The 23,569-nt window shown below is 44.5% G+C and overlaps 2 protein-coding genes across 2 annotated transcripts in view; one reads left to right on the top strand and one right to left on the bottom strand.

Moving 5' to 3' along the window:
• The window catches only part of DUS2 (dihydrouridine synthase 2), a 43,070-nt gene extending 31,659 nt beyond the window's left edge, over positions 1–11,411 (bottom strand). The window contains 2 exon segments of the mRNA XM_019455493.2: positions 7,197–7,339; positions 11,053–11,411. Of these exon segments, the coding sequence (XP_019311038.2) occupies positions 7,197–7,339; positions 11,053–11,086 (177 nt within the window). The 5' untranslated portion in view covers positions 11,087–11,411.
• An 8,074-nt stretch (positions 11,412–19,485) lies between these two features.
• Positions 19,486–21,389, top strand: DDX28 (DEAD-box helicase 28). Its single transcript, XM_019455492.2, is given in 2 exon segments — positions 19,486–20,834; positions 20,836–21,389. Coding segments are annotated over 2 exon segments (1,620 nt in total). The 5' UTR covers positions 19,486–19,526; the 3' UTR covers positions 21,148–21,389.
• The last annotated feature ends 2,180 nt before the right edge of the window (positions 21,390–23,569 follow it).

The following is a 23,569-nucleotide window of genomic DNA, read 5'->3' as shown; positions in this document are numbered from 1 at the left end:
TCCAGAGATTGGGAGAGACGGAAACTGGGGAGGGATTGCTAACGGATAAGAGATTTCTTTCTTTTTTTTGGTTAAGGTTTCTTTTTGGTGTGATGAAAATGTTCAACAATTGACTGTAGTGATGGATGCACAATTCTGTACGTATACATATCTGCATACAACCATATCTCAATAAAGATGTTAAAAAATGCTTAGAGGAACAAAGTTGGGTCAACTGACAAAATTAGAACATGGAAGGTAGATTTTAAAAAAGTATTGTATCAATGTTAAACTTGCTGAAGATGATGCCTATGTCATAACAGTACAGAAAAAAAGACTTTATTTTTAGAAAAAATATATACATTATATATAATATATATATATATTAGATACAGCACAATTTATAAAACAAATCAAGCAAAAATGTTGACCATAGGTCAATCTGGGCAAAAGGTATATGGATACTGTCTATTCCTGCAACTTTCCTATAATTTTCCCTTTTTTTTAATTTTTTTTAAAAATATTTTCTATTTTTGAGAGAGAGAGACAAGCGCGAGTCAGGGAGGGGCAGAAAGAGAGGGAGACACAGAATCTGAACCAGGCTCCAGGCTCTGAGCTGTCAGCACAGAGCCCAACATGGGGCTCAAACCCACAAACCATGAGATCATGACCTGAGCTGAAGTTGGACGATTAGCTGACTGAGCCACTCAGGAGTCCCTAATTTTTTCCCTTTCTAAAAATTTTATTTTTTAAATCCTTTTTATTTTTTTTTTAAGTTTATTTATTTACTTTGAGAGAGAGAGAGAGAGAGAGAGAGAGAGAAAGCAAGTGGGGGAGGGGCAGAGACAGGGAGAGAGAGAGAATCCCAAGCAGGCTCCTGACCCTGTCAGTGCCACCTAGGTGCCCCTAAAAATTTTATTTAAAAAATTTTTTATTTTTTATTGAGGTATAGACATACAACAAATTATCTATAAATCTGAATACTTTTTTAAGTTTTAAAAAATTATCTATTCTGGGCAGAGGACTTGAATGAAAATTTCTCCATGGGTTCCTGGGTGGCTCAGTCAATTAAGCAACAGACTCTTGGTTTTGGCTCAGGTCATGATCTCACCATTTATGAGTTCGAGCCCACGTCAGGCTCTGCACTACTGGTCTGGAGCCTGCTTAAGATTCTCTCTCTCTCTCTCTCTCTCTCTCTCTCTATCTCTCTATCTATCTCATTCTGTATCAAAACAAATAAACTTAGAAAGAAAAATTTCTCCAAAGGTGATACACCAATGACCAACAAGCACATGAAAACATACTCCACATCACTCATCATCAGAGAAATACAAATTAACACCACAATGAACTATCACTTTTCACCCATTAGGATGGCTACTATTTAAAATAAAAATAAAAATAAAAATAAAAATAAAAAAGAAGAAGAAAAAAGAAAAGAAAAGAAAAGACACCAAAGGGGCCCAAGGGATAGCTCAGTTGGTTAAGTATCTGACTCTTGATTTCAGCTCACGTCATGATGTCACCATTTGTGAGATCGAGTCCCCCATCAGGCTCTGTGCTGACATTGTGGAGCCTGCTTGGGATCCTCTCTCTCTCCTTCTCTCTCACCCCTCCCCTGTGCGCTCTCTCTCTCTCTCTCTCCCAAAATAATAAATAAACTTTAAAAAATAAAAATATAAAAGTAAAAATAAATTTAAAAAAAAGAAAAGAACAAATGTTAGCAAGGATGGGCAGGAATTGTGCACTGTTGGTGGAACTGCAAGATGGTGCCTCTGCTAGGGAAAACAGTACAGAATTTCCTCAAAAAATTAAAAATAGAACTACCACCTGATCTAGCAATCCCACTTCTGGCTATATATATCCCAGAATTGAAAGCAAGATCTCAAAGATTTGCATATCTACGTTCACAGCAGCACTATTCAAAATAACCAAGAGGCGGAAGCATCCAAATGCCCATCAACAAAATGTGGCATATATATACAATGGGATATTATTCAGCCTAAAAATAGAAGGAAATCCTGTCACATTCTACAACATGGATGAACCTTGAGGAAGTTATCCTAAGTGAAGTAAGCCAGTCACAAAAAGACAAAAATCGCATGCTTCTACTTACAGGAGGTAGCTAAAGTAGTCAAATTCATAGAAACAGAAAACAGAATAGTGGTAACCAGGAGCTGGAGAGATGAGGTAAGGGGGATTCGTTTTATGGGTATAGAGTTTCAGTTGTGCAAGATGAAAAGGTTCTAGAGATCTGTTTCACAACTTAAGCCTACTGAACTGCACACTCAAAAAAAATGGTTAAGATGATAAATTTAATGTTATGTTTTTTTTAACACAATAAAAAAAATTTTTTAAGTACCCATTCTGGCCATCGGGGCCTCTTAAGAACACTGCCTCGTCCCTTTTAATCTTGCTTATTAAAAGTTTTAAATCTAACAGGTAGGTGTCCTCTCACAGTCTGGGCAACTAGAGACCCCTTGTTTTTATAAAAAGGAATAGATACAGGCCATTTGAGGAACTCCTAGAAAACCCCTATCAATGTGGCAGACCTTAGCAGGGATTCAGACTACTCCTCCCTTGACTTTGGCTAAGCTAGTTCATCCTTTCTTCACCTCCAGCTGCTGAAGGCTCTGAAGGGCTTTTAAGGAGGTGCCTGCATGCCTGGTATGCCCTAGATCCTATACTCTGGTTCTGGGAAGTGGGTGGGGTGGTTTAACTAATCCACAGATGGGCCACCTCATGTGAACCCAGGAAGATCATCCTGCAGAGAAATGCCAGCCTGCACAGACAGCCTGCAGAGAAATGCCAGATCCACCAGGGGGCACCAGGCACCATACTACGCCACACCACACCACATCCAGTACTCAGCCTAGTCCCTAGCCACCTACCCATGCCAAGCAAGGGTCTCTGGCCAGCTTGCTTCTGCTCTCCATAGGTATAGGCCTGGATGGAAGGCCTAGATGTCCTCTTCCAGAGGCCTCTCTGTTTGTTCATAAGCCATATTGACTCTCCCAGAGTAAGCGTCTATCAAACATGCCAAGGGGGCATCACAACCAACAAAACAAGTTAAGTTCTCTGGGATTTGGTCTTTTGATACCTGTTCCTCAGGCTCTGAGACCACGAGTCCTCACAATCCCTCACAGTCCATGAGTCCTCACAGTCCTTCCTTCCTCCCAATCCCTTTCTAAATCCAAGAGGTTTTTCTGGAGGGCAGGAGGGTGCAGGCCAGGACAGGCTATATCTAACCCATGGCTGACCACTTGGGGGCCTGAGTGTGGGCTCAAAGGATGAGTGACAAGATTAATAATGCTCAGTGCACTACCACATTTCCCTGGGACTGGCCCCTGGACACAGGTTCCTCCCTGCCCTAGGCACATTCTAGCAGCCTGCCCTCAGCACATTCTGGCAGCCTGGAAGGCTTATGGATGCCCAGCTCTCATTTCTTGGAACTCCTTGCCTTTATTTCAACAAACTGCTTAGAAGTCGGGTCCTAAGCCTGTGATCCTGAACACGGGAACCTCCTTTTCTGACTCCCACATTTGGACAACACATACTCCCTCCCTCCCATTTCACCTTGCTAGCACCCTAGATGGCTCTGCCCCTGCTGTGCTATAGACACTGGCATGCCAATCCCCAGCCATGGGCATCCCCTGCCAAGCTTTGCAGATCTCCTTCCCATAAAGCTAAAAATCAGTATGACTATACACACCTAGCTGCTAGGCAAACACCCCCAGCCCATTCTCCACAGGAACAAGACCAAAATGCCCTCACTTTCTTTCCTCGGTCCCCACCCCACTCCCGCCACCCTCACTGCCAAGATGTGGGACTGGCTTCCCACATCTTGTAAAACAAGTCTCTCAGGAAAAAACCCTTGGCTTTCCTGCCTTCTATGGTCCTGCCACTCTTCTCCTTGCCCTATCTTGGAGCTAAGCCCCACCACCTCATCTAGAATCTATCCCTCCAAGACCAGGCCCTACCTACTCCCCACTGATCTGCCGAATCTTCAGGTCCCTCCTCACTGCTAAGTGCTTCCTCTTATGTTGCAAACATGCAAGTCACCCAAACACAATTCCCTTCAGGGGTGCCTGGGTGGATCAGGAGTTAAGCGTCCCATTCCTGACTTGGGCTCAGGTCATAATCAAGCCCCATGTGGGGCTTGATGTGGGGTCCCACACTGGGCATGGAGCCTGCTTAAGATTTTCTCTCTCCCAAAAAAAAAAAAAAAAAAAAAAAAAACGGGGCGGGGGGTGAGCCTGGGTGGCTCAGTTGGTTAAGCATCCGACTTTGGCTCAGGTCATGATCTTGTGGTCTGTGAGTTCAAGCCCCGTGTCGGACTCTGTGCTGACAGCTCAGAGCCTGGAGCCTGCTTCAGATTCTGTGTCTCCCTCTCTCACTGTCCCTCCCCCATTCATTCTCAATCTCTCCCTCTCTCAAAAATAAACATTAAAAAAAAAAAAAGATTTTCTCTCTCCCTCTGCCCCTCCCCCACTTGCATGCTAGCTCGTGCTCTCTCAAAAAGAAACAAAAAACAAAAAATACCCAATTCCCTTCATCCAGCTTCCTTTGCCTCCACTACCTACATGTACTCTTTTCCTCCCCTCACCTCCTGAATTCCTAAGGGGTAGTGAGCAGCTCTGCTTCTACTTCCCCATTTGCTGCTCACTCCACAATCCATTGCCCTGTCAGATGTATCTCGGTGCACTTTGGATTTTCAAATCAAACACATTTTTGGTCTTTTTGCGATTGGACTTCTATGCATCATCTGTCACACCTGACAAACTTGACTTTTGCCTTCCCTGACACGTTCTTCTTAATTTGCCTATTTCTCTCACTCTTTTACTTTACTTTTCTTTTTTTTTTTTTTTTTTAATTTTAAGTAGGTTCCATGCCCAACATGGGGCTCGAACTCACAACCCCAAGATCAAGAGTTATATGCTGTACTGACTGAGCCAGCCAGGCGCCCCGCTCTTACTTTTCTATCATAAATTACTAGCCTGAGTATCCAAAATCTGTAAGAGCTCACCAAACTCCACACCCGAAAAACAAATAACCCAGTGAAGAAATGGGCAGAAAACATGAATAGACACTTCTCTAAAGAAGACATCCGGATGGCCAACAGGCACATGAAAAGATGCTCAACGTCGCTCCTTATCAGGGAAATACAAATCAAAACCACACTCAGATATCACCTCACGCCAGTCAGAGTGGCCAAAATGAACAAATCAGGAGACTATAGATGCTGGAGAGGATGTGGAGAAACGGGAACCCTCTTGCACTGTTGGTGGGAATGCAAATTGGTGCAGCCGCTCTGGAAAGCAGTGTGGAGGTTCCTCAGAAAATTAAAAATAGACCTACTCTATGACCCAGCAATAGCACTGCTAGGAATTTACCCAAGGGATACAGAAGTACTGATGCATAGTGGCACTTGGACCCCAATGTTTATAGCAGCACTCTCAACAATAGCCAAATGATGGAAAGAGCCTAAATGTCCATCAACTGACGAATGGATAAAGAAATTGTGGTTTATATACACAATGGAATACTACGTGGCAATGAGAAAGAATGAAATATGGCCTTTTGTAGCAACGTGGATGGAACTGGAGAGTGTGATGCTAAGTGAAATAAGCCATACAGAGAAAAACAGATACCATATGGTTTCACTCTTACGTGGATCCTGAGAAACTTAACAGAAACCCATGGGGGAGGGGAAGGAAAAAAAAAAAAAAGAGGTTAGAGTGGGAGAGAGCCAAAGCATAAGGGACTGTTGAAAACTGAGAGTAAACTGAGGGTTGATGGTTGATGGGGGGTGGGAGGGAGGGGTGGGTGGGTGATGGGTATTGAGGAGGGCACCTTTTGGGATGAGCACTGGGTGTTGTATGGAAACCAATTTGACAATAAATTTCATATATTGAAAAAAATAAAAAAATAAAAAAATTTAAAAAAATAAAAAAATAAATAAATTACTAGCCCGTCTCTCCCACACACAACATCCAATACATTAGGGTGTACTCTTTCCAAATCCCCTCTTAGGCCCTTCCTTCTCTCTATACCAGTGGCTTTCTTTTCAATGAAAATTTTTTTTTATTTTGAGATAATTAGAGGCTCACATGCAGTTGTAAGAGTGTGAGCTCCTACGTACTGTTTGCCCAACTTCCCCAATGGTAATATCTTACAAAAGTACAGTATAATGTCACAACCAGGATACTGACATTGATACAGTTAAGACACAGAACAGCTCCATCCCCACCGGGATTCCTTGTGTTGCCCTTTTGTAGCCACAGTCCCCTTCCCACCACCAGCGGGACAAAAATATCAGAAGCATTTGAGCAGCTTCTTCTTTAACTTCTCACACATACTAGGGGGACATATCAGGACTGGGGACTGGAGGGAAGCTCTCCAGATAATTCTGTTAGATATCCAGCTGAGAAACACTGCTCACACCTCCACACTATCCAATATCAGCTACTCCTACAACGCTGTTTTTCCTAGAAAATGCTTTTTATTTATTTTTTAAAATGTACGTATTTTGAGAGAGAGAGAGAAAGAGAGAGAGTGCACATAAGTGGGGGGAGGGGCAGAGAGAGGGGAAGAGAAAGAGAGAGAGGGGGAGAGAGAGAGAATCCCAAGCAGACTCTGCACTGTCAGCAGGGAGCCTGATGTCACCCACAAACTGGGAGATTTTGACCTGACTCCGAAAATAGGAGTCAGACACTTAACTGACTGAGCCACCCAGGCGCCCCTAGAAAATACTTTTGAAACCTTGGTCTGAAGTCATACTATTCTCCAGAGCAGCCAGGACATAGGCAACCTACCAGTTACTGCCACCAGAAAACCCTACGGTTCCCAAAACCAACCCCATACAGCTTCCTTCTCTTCCTAACCTTGAGTTCATTCATTCATGCACTGAATGTATATTAATTCCTACAGGGGCCAGGGCTGTGACCTGATACAACACTCATCTATCCACCTGGCCCAGGCGTTCCGCAATGCCTCCTTGCTGCCCAGGCTCCTGGCCCTCAACAGGGCTTAGAGAACTCCTAAGAGTCATACATGTTTATCTCCCACTGCCTTCAGCAAGCACCTGTGATGTGAGTGCCCATTCTGCCTCCCACCAACTCCTGATTACTCCCACCTACAGAGAAGGAGGTTGCACTGGTGAGGAAAAAAAAAAAAAGAAAAGAAAAAGCCCTCCAGGAAAATCAGGAGCCCCTTACCTCACAGTATACAATGTCTGCTCCATAGTCCAGGGCCAGCAGCCGCATTGGGAGAGTGCCTACCCGAACCATAGGGGCTAAGATAAGTTTGTTGTGGTAGCACAGCGACAGGCTGTGTTCAATCATTCCTCCTCTGCTACTGCCTGCAGAAAGGGAAAACAAGAGTCAGAAATCCAAACAGAAATATCTTCTGGGGCGCCTGGGTGGCTCAGTCTGTTAAGCATCCTACTCTTGATTTTGGTTCAGGTCATGATCTCTTGGTTCATAAGCTTGAGCCCAGCGTTGGGCTCTGTGCTGACAGTGAGGAGCCTGCTTGGGGTCTCTCTCTCTCCCTCTCTCTCTCTCTCTCTCTCTCAAAAATAAATAAACATTAAAAAAAAAAAAAGGGAAAAAAAAAAATCTCTTCTGTTACCCAGGGCAGGCTTTTCCTCTTCTTTCCAACACACAGGACTTTGTTTTCCTTTTCTCTGATCATAAAAATAATGCTTCCTTATTTATTCATCTAAAGAATATTTATTGGGGCACCTGGGTGGCTCAATCGGTTAAGCCTCTGACTTCAGCTCAGGTCACGATCTCATGGTTCATGAGTTTGAGCCCCACATTGGGTTCTGTAGCACAGGCCCTGCTTCAAATCCTGTCTCCCTCTCTCTCTGCCCCTCCCCCATTCACTCTCTCTCTCAAAAATAAAAATAAACTTAAATAAATAAATAAATAAATAAATAAATAAATAAATAAAATTTATTAAGTGCCTAGTCTTGCCAGTCACTGTCCTAGTCTGATACATGGACACAAAATTGCTGCTCTGGTAGAGCTTTCAATCTAGCAGGGGAACAAAGGCAGAAAACAATACATAACAAACTATACAGTATGTTGGAAAAGTGGTAATGCTACAGATTAAAAAAGCAGGGAGAAAGGAAATTGAAAACACTGGGGATGTGACTGACACATAATGCTGTATCAGTTCAAGGTGTACAACAAAGTGATTTGATATACATATATACTACAAAACGATTACCACAATAAGTTACGTCCATCACCTCACACACTAATAATTTTTTTCTTGTGATGAGAACTTTTAACATATACTCTCAACAACTTTCAAATACACAAAATTATCAACTATAGTCGCTATGTTATACATTACACCCCTAGAACGTATTTATCTTCTCACTGCAAGTTAACACCTTTTGACCACCTTTACCCATTTACCCCACACCCCACCAGGAAAAATGTAAATAATTGGTATATCAATGGTATATTTTATATGAAAATATTTACATTAAAATATGAAAATATTTATATTAAAATATAAAATTTTAAATAGGTAAACCAGGGCACCTGAGTAGCTCAGTTGGTTTAGCGCCCAACTCTTGATTTCGGCTCAGGTCATGATCTCATGGTTCATGAGATGAAGCCCCAAATCGGGCTCTGTGCTGACTGCACACAGTGTGCTTGGGATTTTGTCTCTCCCTGTCTCTCTACTCCTCCCCCACTTATGCTCTTGCTCTCTCTCTCTCTCTCAAAATAAATAAATAAACAAACCAAAAAAAGCTCAAAATGAAATAAATAGGGAAAACAAGATAGACTTCAATGGGAAGATAACATTTGAGCTAAGATATGAGTTAGCCAAGTTGATATCTAGTAGAAGAATACACAGAAGAAACAGCCAGTGCAAAGGCCCTCGGGCAGGAGCTTGCCTGGTATGTTAGAAAAACATCAAGGAGACCAACATGGTTGGGACACAGAGAGGAGAAGAGAAACTAATGTTTCTCATTACACGATGTTTCTCAGATACACGATGTCGCAGCAGTAAACAGGTAGGGTCAGATCCCATATGGCCTTTGTTAGCTCTTCATGAAATAGAAGTCAGCAAAGGGTTTCAAGTAGAGGAGTAGCATGACTGAACATGTTTTCTCATGATCACAGTGATTGCTATAAAAAGAGCAGTCTGTTAGGGGCCAGAGTAAACACAGGGAGACCAGGTACAAGGCTCTTTAGTAACCAACATAAGAGATGAGATAATGGTCGCTCAGGCCAGGTGGTGAGAAATGGTCATATACCAAAACTACTTTGAAGGCAGAGCCAACAGGCATAAAAAGAAGAAAATCAAAATCCCATATCCCAGAGAGAACTGTTCATATTAATTTATTTATTCTAAGCAAATATGGACCCCTCCAAAAAGTCATAAAGCTGGCTAATCAATGCTGTGTTCTGCTCCATTACTAATACTGTCTCCATTTTCTTTTTACTATTCAGCCCATTCTGGTTGGTCCCCACCTCCACCGTTCTATCAAAACTGCTCTAATTAAAGTCACCAATTACCTGGAAGTTGAGCAATCAACCAGACACTTACTTATGACATGGTTGAAACTCCCCTCGTCCTTGATCTCTCTCCTCCCTGGGCTTCTCTGACTCCACACTTTCCTGGTTTTTCTCCCACCAGTCTGCCCTGCTTTTCAGTCTTCTTTGCTGGTTTCACTTCCTCTACTTACCTGTTGAGGTTCTTCCTTAGTCTTGAGTCCTCTTTCCTTCTAATTCCACACATCCTCCCTTGAAAGTTTATTTACTCCCATGGCTTAAAATGTTGATAAAATGCTGGTGATCTCATACCAACTGCTCAAAACACGTCCCTACCCGGCTATCTTAAGGGCATCTTATACCAAACATGCACAAAACAAGATCTTTATCTGCCCTCCTAAGCCACCTCCTCTGTCTTCATCAATTCATTCAACAGAAATTTATCGAGCCCCTCTGATATGCCAAGCACTGGCTGGCACTAGAAATAAAATGATGAGGAGAAGGAGGTACAGTAGAAGAGAGGGTTATAGAAAGGGAACTTAGAAATACGTGTGAAATTATAATCATGTACAGTGCTATGTGAAGGACATGAGGATTTAGGAATTTGTGTCAGAAGGAAAGGGATGGATGGGGTTGAGGAAGGCTTCCCTTAAGAAATAGTTTCTGATTCGAGATCTCAAGGGAGAGAATTAATCAGGCCAATACACGGAGAGAAAATGTTTCCCATTTCAGCAATTAGCACCTCCATTCACCCAATTACTCATCATTAATCCACATTCTCCACATTCAATCTGTCACTAACTCCTGTGAAACAACCTTCAAAATATAACTCTAATCCATCTGCTTTGCTCCAGTGCTATCCATCTCCAGTGCTACCACTGTGCACAAAGCCAGCCTCCTAATGGGTCTCCCAAATCTAATCTTACCTCCTCCTATCCTCTTTGTGATACTGCGTGGCATTTGAAAAAGGCAACTCTGATAATACCGCTCCCCTGTTTATACCCTTCAATGGCTTCCCACTAAGTTTAGGATAACTGCCAAACCCTTCTGCTGGCCCAAGAAGCCCTGCATGACCTGTCCCTGCCCACGTCTCCAGCTCACCTTGAGCCTTTCTCCCACTCACTCTCCTTGCTCTGGCCACACTGACCTTTGGAAGTCTCCCACACCAAGACCTCTGCTGCCCTGGGGCCCATGTACCCGCAGTCCTCTGTCTGGAACACTCTCCCCGACTCAATCACACACACTCCCACTAAGATCCTCTTGACTTTGAATGTCCCCTTTTTGGAGACATTTCCCTACCAGACAACCGTACTTCAGGTCCCTGGTCACATGCTCTCACAACACTCTGTGCTTCCCGATAGCTCAGTAACAATCCATGTGTTCACACTTATTTGTGTGGTCTCTTCTTTAACCCTTAGCTGGTCCTCTAGATCACCAGCACAACAAGTTCCATAAAGACAGGAGCGTGGCTGTCTAGTTTACTGCCAGGCTTTAGCACGGAGCCCAGCACTTGACCCTTAGCAGCTGCTTTGTAAGGAAGGTGTGACTGAACACCCACCTCTCTGGTGGCTGAGGACACCCTCCTGCAGCATGGTTGATCCAGGAACTCCCTCTGGCACCAGGCCAGCAGTGCCTGACAGGGCCTGCCTCCACGAAGGCTCCTCTCAGAGAAGCTAGGCAGCCCTACCCTTTCCCAGCTACTGGCACAACCATTCACCGGGCCCTGAGATCACACCCAGATCACCATTTTAGCACAAACAGAAACAATCTCTCTACCATTCTTTCAAGGAAGGGCTGGTCTTCTCTATGACAGTTTTGATTGCCTTCTCAGACTATAACCTTAACTTCAGTCGCATGGATACAAAATTCCATTAGTTATAATGCCTTCAGATTGAAGATAACAGTATTCAGGAAAAGCAATGAATGGAAAAAACTTTACCAGTCCCATCCACGTAAATTTTCCTGTAGACTACGACCTTGCTTAAAAAGCAATTTCTTTAAAATACAAATTTAGGGGCGCCTGGGTGGCTCGTCGGTTAAGCGTCTGACTTCGGCTCAGGTCATGATCTCACGGTCCGTGGGTTCGAGCCCCGCGTCGGGCTCTGTGCTGACAGCTCAGAGCCTGGAGCCTGTTTCAGATTCTGTGTCTCCCTCTCTCTGTGACCCTCCCCCGTTCATGCTCTGTCTCTCTCTGTCTCAAAAATAAATAAACGTTAAAAAAAAAAAAAAACTTAAAATACAAATTTAGAGTTAAAATGACAATTAGGATTAAATACTTAGAGAATTATCCTATTTCCCACTCAAACCTGTGTAGATAAGAAAAAAATTGAAGCAATCTATTATATTTGTAAGACAAAGAGGTGATATAGCATATCACCATTAAGATTCTGATCTCTGAAATCAGACAGACCTGCAGTGGAATCCCAACTATGCCCCAGGCAGATGAATTAACCTAGTGGAGGCTCAGCCTCTCTCTCTAGAATGAATTAACCTAGTAGAGGCTCAGCTTCTCTCTTTAGAACGAGGCTCCAGCAGAATCTATGTCAGGTGAGACGCTGTGAAGAGTCAATTCTAGGACACACAATAGTTCTCAACACAGAGTAAGGGTTAAATGTTTTGTTTTTTATGTTTATTCATTTTTGAAAGACAGAGAGAGACAGAGCACAAGCAGGGGTGGGGCTGAGAGAGAGTGGGACACAGAATCTGAATGAAGCAGGCTCCAGGCTCCGAGCTGTCAGCACAGAGCCCGACGCAGGGCTCCATCTCACGAACCTTGAGATCATGACCTGAGCCGAAGTCAGATGCTCAACCAACTGAGCCACCCAGGCGCCCCTGTAAGGGTTAAATGTTAACTGCTCTCATTATTGGGCTTTTTACACTTGCAACACATTCTATGATTACATCAACAAACATCTACCAGTTCTTTTAGGATCAAGGCACTGTGTGGGGTGTTGAAGGTAAAGAAATGGAAGGAACTAAGCTCTTGACTTCAAGGAGCTTCTCGGTTCTGCCACTGCCACCTATCAAGTGAATGATGGCAACAGCCTGCAAACCAGTCTCTGCTTCCAGGCTCATTATGTTCAATTTATGTTCTTTCCAGCAGTCAGAGGAGTCTTTCAAAACACAAATCAGGACAAGATATTCCATTCTCCAAATGGAATTCTTGCCCTTAGAATTAAGTTGCAGCTCCTTAATATTGCAAACAAGTCCTCCCCCTGCCTTCCTCAGAAGCACTATCTTTCATCACTTGCCTCCTGCCCTCTTACCTCCCCCATGCTAAGCTTCAGCTATTCTCAAGTATTTCTAGTTCCCAAATTGTCCTGCTCTCTCTGAACAAGTTGCCCCTACATAGAACACATATTCCTATTCCCCCACCTGGCTGACTTCCAGTAGCCTTTCAGAACCTCAGTACAGATGTCACCTGCTCCAGAAAGCCTTCCCTGACACTTACCTTCCAGAGTAAGGGCACCTCCTCTTAGCTCATGTCTTTCTTAGCATTAAGTACACTCTTGTAATTCCAAGAGCAACTAACTATCAATCTGCCTCCCACATCACAAGGTGAAGGCAAGCACTGCACCTTGCTCATCACCAGGTCCTGTCACAGAGCACACAGTCTGGCATAATGTAGGTGTTTAGAATTTGTTGTAAAAAGAAGTTAACAAGTCAAGTGGCAACGAGAATTTATGGTTCATGCTTCAGCCACAGAAGAGCTCTATCAAAGACAAATGTGCTCTATCACAGAGCATTTAAAGTGCCTCATCACAACCCCTATCAAAATAACACCAGCATTCTTCACAGAGCTAGAACAAACACTCCTAAAATTTGTATGGAACCAGAAAAGACCCCGAATAGCCAAAGCAATCTTGAAAACCAAAGCTGGAGGCATCACAGTCCCAGACTTCAAGCTGCATTACAAAGCTGTAATCATCAAGACAATATGGTACTGGCACAAGAACAGACACTCAGATCAGTGGAACAGAATAAAGAACCCAGATATGGACCCACAAACATATGGCCAACTAATCTTTGATAAAGCAGGAAAGAGCATCCAATGAAATAAAGACAGTCTCTTCAGCAAGTGGTGTTGGGAAAACTGGACAGCGACATGCAGAAAAATGAACCTGGACCACTTTCTTATACCATACACAAAAATAAACTCAAAATGGATGAAAAACCTAAATGTAAGACAGAAAGCCATCAAAATCTTAGAGGAGAGGGGCACCTGAGTGGCTCAGTTAAGCGTCTGACTTCAGCTCAGGTCATGATCTCGCAGTTTGCGAGTTCGAGCCCCGCGTCAAGTTCTGTGCTGACAGCTCAGAGCCTGGAGCCTGCTTCAGATTCTGTGTCTCCTTCTCTCTCTGCCCCTCCCCCACTCATGCTCGCTCTCTCTCTCTCTCTCTCTCTCTCTCAAATATAAATAAACATTAAAAAAAAATTTTTTTAAATCTTAGAGGAGAAAGCAGGCAAAAACTTCTTTGACCTTGGCCACAGCAACTTCTTACTCAACACGTCTCTGGAGGCAAGGGAAACAAAAGCAAAAATGAACTTTGGGACCTCATCAAGATAAAAAGCTTCTGCACAGCAAAGGAAACAATCAGAAAAACTAAAAGGTAACCGATGGAATGGGAGAAGATGTTTGCAAATGACATATCAAATAACATACCAGCTAAAGGGTTAGTATCCAAAATCTATAAAGAACTTATCAAACTCAACACCCAAGAAACAAATAACCCAGTGAAGAAATGGGAAAAAGACATGAATAGACACTAATCCAAAGAAGACATCCAGATGGCCAATCGACACATGAAAACAATGTTCAACATCACTCATCACAGGGAAATACAAATCAAATCACAATGAGATACCACCTCACACCTGTCAGAATGGCTAACACTAACAACTGAAGCAACAACAGATGGGGGTGAGGATGCAGAGAAAGAGGATCTCTTTTGCACTGCTGGTGGGAATGCAAACTGGTGCAGCCACTCTGGAAACAGTATGGAGGTTCCTCAAAAATTTAAAAATAAAACTACCCTATGATCCAGCAATTGGGCTACTAGGTATTTATCCAAGAGACACAGGTATGCTGTTTCGAAGGGGAACATGCACCCCAGTGTTTATAGCAGCGCTATTGACAATAGCCAAAGTATGGAAACAGCCCAAATGTCCATCGATGGATGAATGGATAAAGAAGATGTGGTAGGGGCGCCTGGGTGGCTCAGTCAGTTAAGTGTCCGACTTCGACTCAGGTCATGATCTCGCGGTCTGTGAGTTCAAGCCCCACATCGGGCTCTGTGCTGACAGCTCAGAGCCTGGATCCTGCTTCAGATTCTGTGTCTCCCTCTTTCTCTCTCCTCCCCTGCTCATGCTCTGTCTCTCTCTTCTCAAAAAATAAATAAACATCAAAAAAAATAAAAAAAAAAAAGATGTGGTACACACACACACACAATGGAGTATTACTTGGCAATCAGAAAGAATGAAATCTTGCCATTTGCAACTACATGGATGGAACTAGAGGGTATTATGCTAAGCAAAATTAGTCAGCCAGAGAAAGACAAATATCATATGACTTCACTCCTACGAGGACTGTAAGAGACAAAACAGATGAACATAAGGGAATGGAAGTAAAAATAACATAAAAACAGGGAGGGGGACAAAACATAAGAGACTCTTAAATATAGAAAACAAAGACAGGGGGCGCCTGGGTGGCTCAGTCGGTTAAGCGTCCGACTTCAGCTCAGGTCACGATCTCATGGTCCATGAGTTCGAGCCCCGCGTCAGACTCTGGGCTGATGGCTCAGAGCCTGGAGCCTGCTTCCAATTCTGTGTCTCCCTCTCTCTCCCCCCCCCCCCCCTTTCATGCTCTGTCTCTCTCTGTCTCAAAAATAAATAAATGTTAAAAAAAATTAAAAAAAAAAAAAAAAAAAAGAAAGAAAACAAAGACAGGGTTGCTGGAGGGACTGTGGGAGGGGGGATGGGCTAAATGGGTAAGCGGCATTAAGAAATCTACTGAAATCATTGTTGCACTATATGCCAGCTAACTTGGATGTAAATTAAAAAATAAATAATTAACTAAATAAAATTAAATAAATAAATAAATAAAAATAAAGTGCCTTGTACCTCCAGTTTTGGTTACAGAGCAGACAAATGCCGCCCCACTCTCTTGCTCACCCAGTAAAGGACTGTAAGCTCTTTATCCTACTCAAATGAGAGCTACCACTTGAGTGAACAAGATTCAGATAAGAAAGCAGCAGGAGATGAAGTTGAAGCCAGATTCTGGAGAGTGACTAGGAGATAAGCTGTAGGCCATGGGCATCCATTGATGGCTTTTGAGTCAAGGGGTGACACGGCCATGGCTGTGCTTAGGAAGATCACTTGCACAACAGACGATGGGCTGGAGGGTAAAGGACAGGAAGGAGATAAGGAGTTGGATTAGAAAGAAGGTGAAATAGTCTAGGCATATAATGACAAGAGCTGAAAAGAAAATGGCCAGTACTTACACAACAGCCCTGATGTAGGCTGGGAAATGAAGGAACAGGGAGGGAATACTAATAGCCACTTTTCATTTTTATAATGCCTTGCAATTTCCAAAATGCTTCATTTATAAGTATTGTGATTCTCAAACCTGGCAGCACATTAGAATCATCTGAAAGGCTTAAAAAAATACCAATGTTCAGGGGCACCTGGGTGGTTCAGTCGGTTGAGTGTCCAACTTTGGCCCAGGTCATGATCTCATGGTCTGTGAGTTCAAGCCCCGCGTCGGGTCTGTGCTGACAGCTTAAAACCATGGAGCCTGTTTCAGATTCTGTGTCTTCCTCGCTCTCTGACCCTCTCCCGTTCATGCTCTGTCTCTCTCTGTCTCAAAAGATGAATAAACATTTAAAAAAAAATTTTTTTTTAAATACCAATGTTCAGGCCTTACCCCAAACGAATTAAGTCAGAATGTAAACTCCTGTTTTGTTCACTGTCTCTTTGAATAGTACCCAGCACATACATGGTGCTCAGGAAATATTTATTGAATGAATAAATGAATGAATGACTATACCATTATCAGCTGAGATCCAAGGGACAATTGTGTTGAAAACTTACGGAGTAACCAGGCAATATGAATTACCATGGCAGCCCTGGGACAAAATACTACCAAGTTAGGCCCCTACTCCCAGGAGCTTACATTCTTTCCACAATAAGTAAACCTTTCTTATTTCTAGAGCACTATACTATAAAACATGTATCTCAATAACAACTAGAGGTTACTCAATGTCTGCTGTGAGCAGAAGGAAAATAAAGGGGACTTATTCAGTGGCTGATGAACTGAGAAGAAATTAAGGGTCATAGGCAGAGACCAGCTCAGACAGATTCCAATCCTTATGAGATTTTGTAAGGGCTCAAGCATGATGAGAAAGCAGCCATATACTAACCAGCTTCCCTGCCCCAAATATTTGGACAGAACCCAAATGCAAGTACATACCTATGTAGTATTCTTTTCTGATAATTCTTTTAATGTATCTGTTCTGGCTTTGTGCAAATCAAGTCTTTGTTTTACATCTGAAATAAGCAGTGGCACATGCAAATGGATAAAACCTGTTGAGTTAGATATACATAGATAAGAAACAAGGAGCCCTGAGTCCTTGAAAAGAATCATAAAAGTAGTATAGAATTACAATCTGTCTGACCATTCATTCAGAGTCTCAACAAAGATATGGGCAATTCTAGTTGTTACAGCAGTTCTTTGTATCAAATTCAGAATCTGCCAGTTACCTATAGGTCCTAGTTCTGCCTTCTGGAATGGTATACCTCACAGCATACCTCATCTCTTTTCTTTTCTTTTCTTTTTAATGTTTATTTATTTTTGAGAGAGAGAGAGAGAGAGAGAGGCAGAGCATGGGCAGGGGAGGGGCAGAGAGAGGGAGACAGGATCCAAAACAGGCTCTGCGCTGACAGCAGAGAGCCCAATGTGGGGCTCAAACTCACAAACTGTGAGATCATGACCTGAGCCAAAGTCAGACACTTAACCAACTGAGCCACCCAGGTGCCCCTGATCTCTTTTCCATCCGGTATACTGCCCAAATACATGAGGACAGTTTTGTACTCCCTAAACTTCTCTTCTCCAGCTTCACTCTCTTGAATCACTTTTTCTTGCGTTTATGATTTTCAGGGTCCCCAACGTTCCTGATCTCAAGGGCACAGCAAGCAATGGCATCAGTGTACTTGGCTACCGATTCTGGGGAGGAGGCGGACTCAGTGCAAGAGCTTCCCAAATGTGCCTACCTAAAGGGAAAGTTACATGTACCTCAGCCTCTCTTCAGTCCTCATCCTGTATGCAGGGTTTCTCAACAACTCACTATTCATGTATTGGTCAGATAATCATTTTTTGTTAGGGGCTTTCCTATGCATTGTACAATGTTTAGCAATATCCCCAGCCTCTACCTACTAGATGCCAGTAGCAACTTCCCAGATGTGACAACTAAATATGTCTCCAACCTCTGTCAAATCTCCTGGGGCGGGGGGGGGGGGGGGGGGGGGAGCGGGCAAGTAGGGAGGGAAGGATGCAAAATCACCCTCACTACAGAGTCACTGCTCTATCCAACGACTCTGTTCCCTGGTACTACTCAAAACTCTCTCCTCTGCTGATTCAACAGGTAACTCTCCAGGAAGTCTACTTATATATCAAAATGGCATTTGAAAATTTAAAAGTATTTATCTTTTTGGAAACAACATTTGTTGGCGAGGCTGTGGAGAAAAAGGAACCCTCCTGCACTGTTGGTGGGAATTCAAACTGGTATACCCGCTGTGGAAAACAGTATGGAGGTTCCTCAAAAAATTAAAAATAGAATTGCCACATGACCCAGCAATTCCACTACTGGGTATTTACCCAAAGAATACGAAAACACTAATTTGAAAAAATATATGCACCCCTATGTTTATTGCAGCATTATTTACAATAGCCAATCATGGAAGCAACCTAAGTGTCCCTTGATATTTGAATAAAGAAGACCATAAACACACACACACACACACACACACACACACACACACGATACATATATATATCCTATATAGGATATATATAATTCAGCAATTAATAATGAAACCTTGCTATTAGCAACAACAGGATGAATGATCTAGAAAGTATAATGCTAAGTGAAAGAAGTCAGTCAGAGAAAGACAAAAAAGACACGGGGGTTTTGTAACCTAAACATCTGAATTCAAGTAAAATACTGTGTCTGACTAGGGCTATGTGAGGCAACCCACACATGTGAGGAAGGACCCTCCTCACCACTGTTCAAGCAATTTAGCTATCTGGCTGGGATGCTGGTAGAGGTGAGCAGACTGCAAGAATGTAAGGTTCAGAATGAAAAGTTGGGAGTGGTGGCAAGAGAATGGAGAGTGAAAAAGAAGGGGAAAGGTATAAAGAGAAGGGTCTGCTTGAAATAAAGCCTGAAGGTCTTACCTCCCACTTCACAAAGAGGCCATCAGCTTGCCCTCTCGGCTCTCAGCTCTCGGCCAAGAGGAATGGGAGTGCCTAGATCTAAGACATCTGGCTCTTGTCTTGTCCCCCAGGCCTGACCATTCATTCAGAGTCTCAACAAACATTTATTACCAGACCTTGCGCGTGGACCATATCTGGGAAGGCACCACCGCACCCTCCGAATTTACAGGAGGAGACCAGCACTGGACAAGTCATCAAAGGTGCGGTGAGAGCGAGAAAGGAGAATGGCAGGGATCGGACACCCGATCACCAGAAGCCCTCCGCCCTCTGGTCCAAGAGGCCAGGCCTCCATCGCCGCTTATCGCCAGACCCGGGAGCCTGCCTCCATCGCGCCCTTTTCCCCAAGGTTGGTCCGGGTCTGGATGTCACCAACCCCGGTTCAGACCTACAGACCTCACCACAGTTGAACTTTACAGATTCCCCCTCCTTCCTCACGGTTCGCCGACTCCGCAAGTCTTACTGAGCCACGCCAGACACCGTCCTCGAGGCTCTTGCGCGCCCGTGACGTCACTGCCGTGCGCCTCTCCTACATCAAAGAGACTATGGATCTCACACGGCCGCCGCGGTTGGTGTGGCTCGCATCTCGGTTACTTCTCGCTCCTCGACGAGGCCTGGTGGTCCGCCGTCCCGACGAACCCTTGCCCGTGGTGCGCATCCCGCGGGCTCTACAGCGGCGGCAAGAACAGCGGCAGGGCGGGCGGAGCCCCCAGCGGCTGGTGTTGGCGCGACCTGGCCCGCTGCTTATCTCAGCGCGGCGGCCAGAGTTGAACCAGCCGGCGCGCCTCACGCTGGGCCGGTGGGAGAGCGCGCCACTAGCTTCGCGTGGCTGGAAAAATCGGCGCTCCCGCCGGGACCACTTCTCCATCGAGCGTGCGCAACACGAGGCGCCGGCTCTTCGGAACCTCTCGTCCAAGAGCAGCTTCGCGGATCTGGGTCTGGAACCTCGCGTGCTGCGTGCTCTACAGGAGGCTGCTCCTGAAGTCGTTCGGCCTACGACCGTGCAGTCAAGCACCATCCCCTCCCTACTTCGCGGCTGCCACATCCTTTGCGCGGCGGAAACCGGCAGTGGCAAGACTCTCGGATACCTACTACCTCTGGTTCAACGGCTCTTGGGCCAACCAAACCTGGACTCCCATAGTCTGCCTGCTCCTCGAGGCCTGGTCCTTGTGCCTTCGCGAGAATTAGCCGAACAGGTGCGGGCCGTGGCGCAGCCCTTGGGCAGCTCCTTGGGCCTTCAGGTGCGGGAGCTAGGGGGAGGCCATGGCATGAGCAGGATCCGAATGCAACTGTCCAAACAACCTCCAGTAGATGTACTAGTGGCCACTCCAGGGGCTTTGTGGAAGGCCTTGAAGAGTCAACTAATCAGCCTGAAGCAGCTCTCCTATTTGGTATTGGATGAGGCAGACACGCTTTTGGATGAAAGCTTCCTGGAACTAATGGACTACATCTTGGAGAAGAGCTATATAGCAGAAGGCCCAGCTGACTTAAAAGACCCCTTCAATCCCAAAGCTCAGTTAGTGCTGGTGGGGGCCACATTTCCCGAAGGTGTAGGCCAGCTGCTGAGTAAAGTTGCCAGCCCAGACTCTCTGACCACCATTACCAGCTCCAAGCTCCACTGCATCATGCCTCATGTCAGACAGACATTTATGAGGCTGAAGGGAGCAGAGAAGGTGACTGAATTAGTGCAGATCCTCAAGCAACATGACAAAGCATATAGGACTGGCCCCTCTGGAACTGTTCTAGTGTTCTGTAATAGCTCAAGCACTGTGAACTGGCTGGGATATATTCTGGACGATCACAAAATCCAACACCTAAGGCTGCAGGGACAAATGCCAGCCTCAATGAGGGCCGGGTATCTTCCAGTGCTTCCAGAAGGGCTCCCGAGACATTCTTCTCTGCACAGACATAGCCTCTCGGGGCCTGGACAGCTCCCACGTAGACTTAGTTGTCAATTATGATTTCCCCCTCACTCTGCAAGACTACATCCACAGAGCTGGGAGGGTGGGCCGTGTAGGGAGTGAGGTGCCTGGCACTGTCATCAGCTTTGTAACCCATCCCTGGGATGTAAGCCTGGTTCAGAAGATTGAGCTGGCAGCTCGCCGGAGGAGAAGCCTTCCAGGACTAGGGTCCTCAGTGAGAGAGCCTTTGCCCCAGCAAATCTGATGGCAGGCGGCTTAAATATGATGACATTAACAGGGATCCTTCCCTTTGTCCTGGGTGGGTGAGCACACTTATCGTAGGATGCCCTGGGCTGCCCAGTCACCCCCCCTGAAGCCCTGGTGAGCTGCTATCTGGCTTCCAAAGGTAAGATGTGGCCAGATGTAGAGAATGAGCTACTGAGGATGATTCCTTGTGGGCTTTCACATGACTCATGAAAAATAAAGTAGATTTTTGTCTTTGTATTATGTCATAGTTTCTAACAGTAAATGATGTGTTCATTGAATTGTGAGAAGATTCACACTCCAGACTACCACACCTAGGACAGAGGCTCTTTCAGTTGCTGTTTGAATTAATAAACGTTTAGATTTTATTTCCTGCCCCCAAAACATCCATTAAGCCCCCAGAGAAGGGAAAGGGGATGTGACTAGCAGTAGAGAGATTTTCTTCACCAACAGTGCCCATGGCAAGCTTGGGCATTCTTGGTGAAATCTCTCTGGGAAGTACTGGCAGAAGAATAAAAAACAGGCTGACACAAAAGTATTGCTTGGTGTGCATTTCCAGGCTCTACCTTCTTTCTCATCTCTTCACGGCAGGGGAAGAGAAGAGAAACAAAACTGTTTACAAAATTGGCAAAATAAGCATATAGCTTCCTCTCACTATCTCCTAGGTTCCGGCTTCTGCAGCATTATATAAGCCTAAGTAATGAGGAGCAGCTGAGGTCAAATATAATACTGCACAAAACAACTTAAAAATACTTCCACACTGAAACAGATAAGGAGGCAAAGAACAGAAATGGACCCATGGCAATCTTTGCCAGAAGACAATGTTGTACTAAATGTATAATCATAGCTCTCTTTTTCATGTGAGGAAACTTGAGGCTCAGAGGGATAAAACAACTTGCTCAAAATCATACACATAAGTATGATAGAATCTGGTCTGTCTGCACTGGGGGTTGAGTTATTTACCAACTTTTAATAGTGCCCACTTGGACTCTCAAAAGCAACCCAATTTGGACAATAATTTGGTCACTCTGTCCATGAATCAGTGTGGCAAAACTGCCCAGGAGGCTTGTCTAAAGTACAGATTCCAGGGGCCCCTGGCTGACTCAGTCACTAGAGCATGCAACTCTTGATCTCAGGGTTGTGAGTTCAGGCCTCACAATGGACGGAGAGATTACTTAAAAATAGTCTTTTTTTTTTTTTTAAGTACAGATTCCTGAGCTCAGAACCATTTGTCTGTGCCATTCTGCTTTCCCCAGAGACCCAGCCAGGTCCTGATAAGGTATCAGTAACCCCACCAGGTCAGAGTGATGTTCCCAGACAATAATCTCTCTGGAGCCTTGGAGAATCTTAAGTGGTCTTATGCTGGCCCACCTGCCAGAATGAACCTCCTCCAGAGCTCTCCCCTTCACATTTTACCTCCTAGCACTCCCTAGGGGCAGACCTGATTTTGTGTGTCCTAACTTGCATCACACTAATTCAAGCAACTTAGGAATAGAAAATGATGTGGTTCTCAACCAGGTTTGCCCAACCTCTAAAATAGTGGTCTAATCATTCTCTACCTCCGGGACATATCTCCTTCCCAACTGCCCCAGGAGACAAGCATCCCATCTTTGCATGTTTGAGGTCAGCAACAGGGGGCCCCCTCACAAAGAAGGTTCTCTCTCATTGCTAGGAAGTCCTTGGCTGCACTGTATCAAAGTCGGGCCCAAATATGGTTCCTTCCTATAGGCCTGATCAGGCTAAGGGCAGAGTTATCTCTTTACTCCTCCTCTCAGGAGGATCCAGCCAACATAGTAACACCTCTTCACAGTTTGACCACGTTTTTCACCTGGACTTCTCCTAAGCCCATCCTAAGCTTCATCCTTTCATGGTGGTAGTAGCATTGTTAATACAGTATTTGCCTTTTGGGGGGAGAGATGAATGTAATGATTAGGTTGTCATTTTGTGTTATGTCATTTTGTCATGAATTTGTTTTGAATTTTATATTAAAATGGGCCCACTATTCCCACTTTGTGAAGCCATTCAGGACCCTCATTTTGCCTTGGAACACGTTTGATATCTCTCCCAGTGTCACTTTGAAATGTGATGAGCTTGCCCACACATTTCTTTCGGGTATAAATCCAGAGCCCAACATGAAGCCCTACCGTCCAGCAGAACACTTCTCCACTAGCTGTGGAACCTTGGCTAGGCCCCTTAACCTCCTGGTTTTTTGAGCCCTCAGTTGTAAAAACGTGAGGGGTATGTGAATTTACATTTGGGGCATGACAAGTTCAGTAAGAGCTTGTCTTTGCTTTTATTATTCCCAGCTGGAATGTCTTCCCTCACCTCTCCATGGGTCCAAATCTAACTTGTCTTTCAGGCCCACTGCCAAGGAGCCTTCCACACAAATTTCTGCCTGTCTAGCTATTGAATACTTAGGGTCA

This window comes from Panthera pardus, unplaced genomic scaffold (assembly GCF_024362965.1).
Source record: "Panthera pardus isolate Hobbes unplaced genomic scaffold, ASM2436296v1 HiC_scaffold_19, whole genome shotgun sequence".
Taxonomy (NCBI): Eukaryota; Metazoa; Chordata; class Mammalia; order Carnivora; family Felidae; genus Panthera; species Panthera pardus.
The sequence above is the reverse complement of the archived record's forward strand: the minus strand, read 5'-3'. Positions and strand labels throughout refer to the sequence as shown.